This window comes from Oncorhynchus mykiss, chromosome 2 (assembly GCF_013265735.2).
Source record: "Oncorhynchus mykiss isolate Arlee chromosome 2, USDA_OmykA_1.1, whole genome shotgun sequence".
NCBI lineage: Eukaryota > Metazoa > Chordata > Actinopteri > Salmoniformes > Salmonidae > Oncorhynchus > Oncorhynchus mykiss.
Genome location: NC_048566.1, coordinates 6,959,451 through 6,970,000, shown reverse-complemented (window position 1 = coordinate 6,970,000; position 10,550 = coordinate 6,959,451). Strand labels below are relative to the sequence as shown.

Below are 10,550 nucleotides of genomic sequence, written 5' to 3'. Positions count from 1 at the left end.
AGGAGAGAGAGACTGGAGGAGAGAGACTGGAGGAGAGAGAGACTGGAGGAGAGAGAGACTGGAGGAGAGAGAGACTGGAGGAGAGAGAGACTGGAGGAGAGAGACTGGAGGAGAGAGGCTGGAGGAGAGAGGCTGGAGGAGAGAGGCTGGAGGAGAGAGGCTGGAGGAGAGAGGCTGGAGGAGAGAGGCTGGAGGAGAGAGACTGGAGGAGAGAGACTGGAGGAGAGAGACTGGAGGAGAGAGACTGGAGGAGAGGGACTGGAGGAGAGAGACTGGAGGAGAGAGACTGGAGGAGAGAGACTGGAGGAGAGAGACTGGAGGAGAGAGACTGGAGGAGAGAGACTGGAGGAGAGAGAGACTGGAGGAGAGAGAGACTGGAGGAGAGAGACTGGAGGAGAGAGACTGGAGGAGAGAGACTGGAGGAGAGAGACTGGAGGAGAGAGAGACTGGAGGAGAGAGACTGGAGGAGAGAGACTGGAGGAGAGAGACTGGAGGAGAGAGACTGGAGGAGAGAGAGACTGGAGGAGAGAGAGACTGGAGGAGAGGGACTGGAGGAGAGGGACTGGAGGAGAGAGACTGGAGGAGAGAGACTGGAGGAGAGAGACTGGAGGAGAGAGACTGGAGGAGAGAGACTGGAGGAGAGAGACTGGAGGAGAGAGACTGGAGGAGAGAGAGACTGGAGGAGAGAGACTGGAGGAGAGAGACTGGAGGAGAGAGACTGGAGGAGAGAGACTGGAGGAGAGAGACTGGAGGAGAGAGACTGGAGAGACTGGAGGAGAGAGACTGGAGGAGAGAGACTGGAGAGACTGGAGGAGAGAGACTGGAGGAGAGAGACTGGAGGAGAGAGACTGGAGGAGAGAGACTGGAGGAGAGAGACTGGAGGAGAGAGACTGGAGGAGAGGGACTGGAGGAGAGAGACTGGAGGAGAGAGACTGGAGGAGAGAGACTGGAGGAGAGAGAGACTGGAGGAGAGAGAGACTGGAGGAGAGAGAGACTGGAGGAGAGAGAGACTGGAGGAGAGAGAGACTGGAGGAGAGAGACTGGAGGAGAGAGACTGGAGGAGAGAGAGACTGGAGGAGAGAGAGACTGGAGGAGAGAGACTGGAGGAGAGAGACTGGAGGAGAGAGACTGGAGGAGAGAGACTGGAGGAGAGAGAGACTGGAGGAGAGAGAGACTGGAGGAGAGAGACTGGAGGAGAGAGACTGGAGGAGAGAGACTGGAGGAGAGAGGCTGGAGGAGAGAGACTGGAGGAGAGAGACTGGAGGAGAGAGACTGGAGGAGAGAGACTGGAGGAGAGAGACTGGAGGAGAGGGACTGGAGGAGAGAGAGACTGGAGGAGAGAGAGACTGGAGGAGAGAGACTGGAGGAGAGAGACTGGAGGAGAGAGACTGGAGGAGAGAGACTGGAGGAGAGAGAGACTGGAGGAGAGAGACTGGACATCACCACACAGAAAGGAAACAGTGTAAAACAGTTGGATTCGTAACCTCACTCCCCAGCTGAACACGTCCCCACTCACTCTATAAAAAAATGAAAACAATGGCTCACATTTCTATAGAGCCGTTCTGCTAAGACATTGTCAAGTGTGTGGTCATGTTTGTTTGTGAGGCAGAGGATCCCTGGTTGCAGCCCGGTAAGGGACAAGGACAGGGAAGGACGTGACACTGTTAATCAAGTACACACCTGTCTCCACACCCTCTACCTCAACACATCACACAGACCTGTCTCCACACCCTCTACCTTAACACATCACACAGACCTGTCTCCACACCCTCTACCTCAACATATCACACAGACCTGTCTCCACACCCTCCTCCTCCACATATCACACAGAGCCGTCTCCACACCCTCCTCCTCAACATATCACACAGAGCCGTCTCCACACCCTCCTCCTCAACATATCACACAGAGCCGTCTCCACACCCTCCTCCTCAACATATCACACAGAGCCGTCTCCACACCCTCCTCCTCCACATATCACACAGAGCCGTCTCCACACCCTCCTCCTCAACATATCACACAGAGCCGTCTCCACACCCTCCTCCTCAACATATCACACAGAGCCGTCTCCACACCCTCCTCCTCAACATATCACACAGAGCCGTCTCCACACCCTCCTCCTCAACATATCACACAGAGCCGTCTCCACACCCTCCTCCTCAACATATCACACAGAGCCGTCTCCACACCCTCCTCCTCCACATATCACACAGACCTGTCTCCACACCCTCCTCCTCCACATATCACACAGAGCCGTCTCCACACCCTCCTCCTCAACATATCACACAGAGCCGTCTCCACACCCTCCTCCTCAACATATCACACAGAGCCGTCTCCACACCCTCCTCCTCAACATATCACACAGAGCCGTCTCCACACCCTCCTCCTCAACATATCACACAGAGCCGTCTCCACACCCTCCTCCTCAACATATCACACAGACCTGTCTCCACACCCTCCTCCTCAACATATCACACAGAGCCGTCTCCACACCCTCCTCCTCAACATATCACACAGAGCCGTCTCCACACCCTCCTCCTCAACATATCACACAGAGCCGTCTCCACACCCTCCTCCTCAACATATCACACAGAGCCGTCTCCACACCCTCCTCCTCAACATATCACACAGAGCCGTCTCCACACCCTCCTCCTCAACATATCACACAGAGCCGTCTCCACACCCTCCTCCTCAACATATCACACAGAGCCGTCTCCACACCCTCCTCCTCAACATATCACACAGAGCCGTCTCCACACCCTCATCATCCACATATCACACAGAGCCGTCTCCACACCCTCCTCCTCAACATATCACACAGAGCTGTCTCCACACCCTCATCATCCACATATCACACAGAGCCGTCTCCACACCCTCCTCCTCAACATATCACACAGAGCCGTCTCCACACCCTCCTCCTCAACATATCACACAGAGCCGTCTCCACACCCTCATCATCCACATATCACACAGAGCTGTCTCCACACCCTCCTCCTCAACATATCACACAGACCTGTCTCCACACCCTCATCATCCACATATCACACAGAGCCGTCTCCACACCCTCCTCCTCAACATATCACACAGACCTGTCTCCACACCCTCCTCCTCAACATATCACACAGACCTGTCTCCACACCCTCATCATCCACATATCACACAGAGCCGTCTCCACACCCTCCTCCTCAACATATCACACAGACCTGTCTCCACACCCTCATCATCCACATATCACACAGAGCTGTCTCCACACCCTCCTCCTCAACATATCACACAGACCTGTCTCCACACCCTCATCATCCACATATCACACAGAGCCGTCTCCACACCCTCCTCCTCAACATATCACACAGAGCCGTCTCCACACCCTCCTCCTCAACATATCACACAGACCCGTCTCCACACCCTCCTCCTCAACAACACTATTTCATCATGTCGTAGTCAAGCAGCAACACTCATTGATTTACTACCAACTGACAAGAGAGAAACACACAACCTACTGGGTAACTGTCCCTCCAGTGTATATGAACCAATCACAGCTCTTCTTCACAAGTAGACCACACTTCTTCACAACCAGTGCATGTTTAAGACCAAAAGTAGCATGCAGGAAATACAATCATGAAGCAGTCCCACAGGAAGGAAAGAAGGAACAAGACTGTTCAGTTCTCACCTGCAGAGCAGCCATATCAAAGGATGAATATCTGACACACACACACACACACACAGAGAGACACAGATAAAAACAGACAGAGAAAGACAAAGACAGAAAGAAACAGAGAGAGACAGAGAGAGACAGAGAGAGACGGAGAGAGACAGAAAGACAGAGAGACAGAGACCGAGAGAGCAGCAACATGCATCAGTACAGATCTGGTTCACACATGATAGAACTCCCTAACCCAGAAATGTGTGTCTACCTCCCCCACTTGACCCCTCCACTCCCATTGGACCAGGGACATAGCCCCCCTCAGGCCGCAGTTTCTCATTGGTCCAGACAGAATAGGCATTTTTGTTTTTTATCTCTAGGAGGGGCAAGTAGCAGAGGCAGAGAGAGAGAGTCAAAGACATATTATTATAACCAATTGATACCAGGGTCTCATTTACAATGGTGCCCTGAGGACAACAATTTCTTCATAATAATAATAATAATATAAATTAACACAACGGCTTCCAACACCACAAAAACAATGATTCAATCCAAACAGTTGCAGTTCTCCTTAAACACATTCAGTATTACAGCTCTAACTGCCATAGAGGCACCAGAGAGTCACAGCTCTAACTGCCATAGAGGCACCAGAGAGTCACAGCTCTAACTGCCGTAGAGGCACCAGAGAGTCACAGCTCTAACTGCCATAGAGGCACCAGAGAGTCACAGCTCTAACTGCCGTAGAGGCACCAGAGAGTCACAGCTCTAACTGCCGTAGAGGCACCAGAGAGTCACAGCTCTAACTGCCGTAGAGGCACCAGAGAGTCACAGCTCTAACTTCCATAGAGGCACCAGAGAGTCACAGCTCTAACTGCCGTAGAGGCACCAGAGAGTCACAGCTCTAACTGCCAGAGGCACCAGAGAGTCACAGCTCTAACTGCCATAGAGGCACCAGAGAGTCACAGCTCTAACTGCCGTAGAGGCACCAGAGAGTCACAGCTCTAACTGCCAGAGGCACCAGAGAGTCACAGCTCTAACTGCCGTAGAGGCACCAGAGAGTCACAGCTCTAACTGCCAGAGGCACCAGAGAGTCACAGCTCTAACTGTCGTAGAGGCACCAGAGAGTCACAGCTCTAACTGCCGTAGAGGCACCAGAGAGTCACAGCTCTAACTGCCGTAGAGGCACCAGAGAGGCACAGCTCTAACTGCCAGAGGCACCAGAGAGTCACAGCTCTAACTGCCGTAGAGGCACCAGAGAGTCACAGCTCTAACTGCCGTAGAGGCACCAGAGAGTCACAGCTCTAACTGCCGTAGAGGCACCAGAGAGTCACAGCTGTAACTGCCGTAGAGGCACCAGAGAGTCACAGCTGTAACTGCCGTAGAGGCACCAGAGAGTCACAGCTCTAACTGCCGTTGAGGCACCAGAGAGTCACAGCTCTAACTGCCGTAGAGGCACCAGAGAGTCACAGCTCTAACTGCCGTAGAGGCATCAGAGAGTCAATATGTATGACGTTCTGAAGGCTTTTCTAAATCGGTACGTACTAGTGGAACCTCGAGGGTTCACCATCCCTGTGAACGGGTTTTAACAGTGACGTGAGGAGCATCAGAAGCTTGTATAGTAGAGCTTTGTCAACAGAAAGAGTAATGAAGTGATGTACAGGACTTTAAGGAGGAGCAGCCAACCTTCTGATACAGGATGCAGTGATGCATATTAAAACTGTCACCTGTGATAAAGTGAAGGATGCTATGGTAGACTGACGACATCCAATGGTTTTAGATTAGTGGCTGCTACACTCCCATGAATGGTGTCACCTGTGATAAAGTGAAGGACGCCACGGTAGACTGACGACATCCAATGGTTTAAGATTAGTGGCTGCTACACTCCCATGAATGGTGTCACCTGTGATAAAGTGAAGGGTGCTACGGTAGACTGACGACATCCAATGGTTTAAGATTAGTGGCTGCTACACTCCCATGAATGGTGTCACCTGTGATAAAGTGAAGGGTGCTACGGTAGACTGACGACATCCAATGGTTTAAGATTAGTGGCTGCTACACTCCCATGAATGGTGTCACCTGTGATAAAGTGAAGGACGCCACGGTAGACTGACGACATCCAATGGTTTAAGATTAGTGGCTGCTACACTCCCATGAATGGTGTCACCTGTGATAAAGTGAAGGGTGCTACGGTAGACTGACGACATCCAATGGTTTAAGATTAGTGGCTGCTACACTCCCATGAATGGTGTCACCTGTGATAAAGTGAAGGACGCCACGGTAGACTGACGACATCCAATGGTTTAAGATTAGTGGCTGCTACACTCCCATGAATGGTGTCACCTGTGATAAAGTGAAGGATGCCACGGTAGACTGACGACATCCAATGGTTTCAGACTAGTGGCTGCTACACTCCCATGAATGGTGTCACCGTAGTCAAGAACTGGCAGGAGGAGTTGACTGTACAATCTCCTTCCTGCTGTTTAGGGAGAGGCATAATCTATTTATATAAAAAGAAGACTACTTTAAAATCTCAGCTTCTTTTGGTATTTGTTTCATTAGTCCAGTGACATACAGAACCATGTGATGGTAAATGCATCATACAGGGATGAGTTATGTATTTTGAAAGTTACATATCTTGAAAACCTTTTGGGACGATGTCAACAATGGACTAATGAAACAGATACTAAAATATAGTTTTGTGGTGGAATTTTTCCTTTAAAACTAGCTCATCCGGGTCAAATTATTATCAATCCAAAAGCCCAGATATTTATTAGGCAGGAACCTGCTCAATGAAAGAACCATCCAATGCATAAATGTGTAAACCATCTGAAGTATTTCTACGAGAATTACAAAATATCATACATTTAGTTTGTAACGCATGAAGTACCAATTTTAAAAATCAACAAGGACTTTCTGCTAGGTGACAAAATCAGACTGCAGTCTGGTCAGCCGTAAGGCCATTAGCGTACATAACAGTGTCATCTGCATACAGATGAATGTTACAGGTTTTTGCAGATAGACCGTATATAAATAGCAAAGAGGACAGGTCCCAAAATAGACCCCTACAGGACACCTTTAGTAATATCGAGGTAACTTGACACCATCAGAAAGCCCACATTGTGTCCTGCCTGACTGATCGATACTGTACACAAAAGTATGTGGACACCCCTTCAAATGAGTGGATACAGCTATTTCAGCCACACCCGTTGCTGACAGGTCTATAGAATCGAGCACACCGCCATGCAATCTCCATAGACAAACATTGGCAGTAGAATGGCCTTACTGAAGAGCTCAGTTACTTTAAACGTGGCACCGTCATAGGAAGTCAGTTCGTCAAATGTCTGCTCTGCCGGAGCTGCCCCCCGGTCAACTTTTAAATGCTGTTATTGTGAAGTGGAAACGTCTAGGAGCAACAACGTCTCAGCCGCGAAGTGGTAGGCCACAAGCTCACAGAACGAGACCGCCGAGTGCTGAAGCGTGTAAAGACCGCCTGTCCTCGGTTGGGGCGGCAGGGTAGCCTAGTGGTTAGAGCGTTGGACTAGTAACCGGAAGGTTGCAAGTTCAAATCCCTGAGCTGACAAGGTACAAATCTAACCCATTGTTCCTAGGCCGTCATTGAAAATAAGATTTTTTTTCTTAACCGGCTTGCCTAGTTAAATAAAGGAAACACTCACTACTGAGTTCCAAACTGCCTCTGGAAGCAACGTCAGCACAAGAACTGTTCGTCGGGAGCTTCATGAAATGGGTTGCCATGGCCGCACACAAGCCTGATATCACCATGCGCAATGCCAAGCGTCGGCTGGAGTGGTGTAAAGCTCACCGCCATTAGACTCTGGAGCAGTGAACAATCACTCTCTTAAAAGATGAATCACGTTTCACCATCTGGCAGTCTGACAGACGAATCTGGATTTGGCGGATGCCAGGAGAACACTACCTGTCCCAATGCATAGCGACAACTGTAAAGTTTGGTGGAGGAGGAATAATGGTCTGGGGCTGTTTTTTATGGTTCGGGCCCCTTAGTTCCATTGAAGGGAAAACTTCACGCTACAGCATACAATGACATTCTAGACAATTCTGTGTTTCCAACTTTGTGGCAACAGTTTGGGGGAAGGCCCTTTCCTGTTTCAGCATGACAATGCCCCTGTGCACAAAGCGAGGTCCACGCAGAAATCGTTTGTCAAGATCTGTGTGGAAGAACATGACTGGCCTGCACAGAGCCCTGACCTCAACCCCATATAACACCTTTGGGTTGAATTGGAACCCCGACTGCGAGCCAGGCCTAATCACCCAACATCAGTGCTGACATCACTAATGGTCTTGTGGCTGAATAGAAGCAAATCCCTGCAGTAATGTTCCAACATCTAGTGGAAAGAATTCCCAGAAGAGTGAAGGCTGATATAGCAGCAAAGGGGAACCAAATCCATATTAATGCCTGTGATTTTGGAATGAGATGTTCGACGAGCACGTGTCCACATACTTTTGACCATGTAGTGTAGTTCCAACCAGAGAGAGAGAGATGATTATTATTATAATAATAATGTTAAATCTCCAAAGAAAACTTTGGCAACATGTACATTGTTACATAATGACAATAAAGCAAATAGAAATTAATTGAATCTTGAGAGAGAGGCAGAGACAGCGAGGCAGAGAGACAGAGACAGAGAGGCAGAGACAGCGAGGCAGAGAGACAGAGACAGCGAGGCAGAGAGACAGAGACAGCGAGGCAGAGAGACAGAGACAGCGAGGCAGAGACAGCGAGGCAGAGACAGCGAGGCAGAGAGACAGAGACAGCGAGGCAGAGAGACAGAGACAGCGAGGCAGAGAGACAGAGACAGCGAGGCAGAGACAGCGAGGCAGAGAGACAGAGACTTCAGGAGTAATATGGTGATTGTTGCTGTAAACAGCCCTGACAGGACAGTCATTCTCTAATCTACTTTCAGGCTAGCTCTAACAACTCAACGGTACTGTGTGTGTGTGTACACATAGGTGTGTGGGTACCTTGAAGTGTGGTTCCTGGAGGATGTTGGTTAGTTCCTCAGCGGAGGCGTCTCTACTACTCAGTCCTGTGAGGGAGTCTAGGATCTCTGAGACCAGCTGCTGGTTGTTGTCTCTCACAGCCTCCAGCTTCACATCCGCCAGCCTCTCATGGGCCTGCAGAGACACACATTAATACACACAGTATTTAGTTCAGGTTTTAACTATCCCAACGTCCAGGACCAAGAGGCATGGAGAGACAACGTTTAGTTATTCTGCCCCCGGAACAGCCTACCAGAGAACCTGAGGGGGACCAATAGGCTGCCAGAGAACCTGAGGGGGACCAATAGGCTGCCAGAGAACCTGAGGGGGACCAATAGGCTGCCAGAGAACCTGAGGGTGGCTGAAACTGTGGACATATTTAAAAGAGATCTTAAAACAGCTTTTAAGTTGAGCTTTTCCTTGGGTGCTTTTTAGTCATTCAGTTATTGTTGTTCTTTCATTTGTTGTGTAGTAAATATTAAATATTTCAGGTTTTATTTGTTGTTTTTTTTCCTATGAAGCACATTGTGTTGCATTCCATGCTGTAGAAATAAAGACTTATTTAATTTATGCGTGCCCTGGTCAGTTTTTTCCCTGTGAAAAGTGAACCTAGTGTAAAATGTCCACCAGATGTCAGCATGTCACAACAAACAAACACACTACTCCTTATGGCCTTTCTCTTGCATTTCAAAGACGGTACAAAAAACAAAACAAAAATTAAACACGTTTTTCTTCTTTGTGTTTAGTGAGTCCTCCAGATCAGAGGCAGTAGGGATGACCAGGGATGTTCTCTGTTTAGTGAGTCCTCCAGATCAGAGGTAGTAGGGATGACCAGGGATGTTCTCTGTTTAGTGAGTCCACCAGATCAGAGGCAGTAGGGATGACCAGGGATGTTCTCTGTTTAGTGAGTCCACCAGATCAGAGGCAGTAGGGATGACCAGGGATGTTCTCTGTTTAGTGAGTCCGTCAGATCAGAGGCAGTAGGATGACCAGGGATGTTCTCTGTTTAGTGAGTCCACCAGATCAGAGGCAGTAGGGATGACCAGGGATGTTCTCTGTTTAGTGAGTCCGTCAGATCAGAGGCAGTAGGATGACCAGGGATGTTCTCTGTTTAGTGAGTCCACCAGATCAGAGGCAGTAGGGATGACCAGGGATGTTCTCTGTTTAGTGAGTCCACCAGATCAGAGGCAGTAGGGATGACCAGGAATGTTCTCTGTTTAGTGAGTCCGTCAGATCAGAGGCAGTAGGATGACCAGTAGGGATGACCAGGAATGTTCTCTGTTTAGTGAGTCCGTCAGATCAGAGGCAGTAGGATGACCAGGGATGTTCTCTGTTTAGTGAGTCCACCAGATCAGAGGCAGTAGGGATGACCAGGGATGTTCTCTGTTTAGTGAGTCCTCCAGATCAGAGGCAGTAGGATGACCAGTAGGGATGACCAGGAATGTTCTCTGTTTAGTGAGTCCGTCAGATCAGAGGCAGTAGGATGACCAGGGATGTTCTCTGTTTAGTGAGTCCACCAGATCAGAGGCAGTAGGGATGACCAGGGATGTTCTCTGTTTAGTGAGTCCTCCAGATCAGAGGCAGTAGGGATGACCAGGGATGCCCTCTGTTTAGTGAGTCTGCCAGATCAGAGGCAGTAGGGATGACCAGGAATGTTCTCTGTTTAGTGAGTCCGTCAGATCAGAGGCAGTAGGATGACCAGGGATGTTCTCTGTTTAGTGAGTCCACCAGATCAGAGGCAGTAGGATGACCAGGGATGTTCTCTGTTTAGTGAGTCCACCAGATCAGAGGCAGTAGGGATGACCAGGGATGTTCTCTGTTTAGTGAGTCCGTCAGATCAGAGGCAGTAGGATGACCAGGGATGTTCTCTGTTTAGTGAGTCCTCCAGATCAGA

General features: G+C 49.5%; 1 protein-coding gene across 21 annotated transcripts in view; it reads right to left on the bottom strand.

The window, feature by feature from the left end:
- Positions 1 to 10,550, bottom strand: part of mpp6a (membrane protein, palmitoylated 6a (MAGUK p55 subfamily member 6)) — a 50,451-nt gene that overhangs the window by 24,715 nt on the left and 15,186 nt on the right. For all 21 annotated transcript variants that reach the window (XM_036936557.1, XM_036936594.1, XM_036936600.1 and 18 more), the window contains exon 4: positions 8,639 to 8,791. In XM_036936557.1, the coding sequence (XP_036792452.1) occupies positions 8,639 to 8,791 (153 nt within the window). The remainder of the gene's footprint in view (positions 1 to 8,638; positions 8,792 to 10,550) is intronic.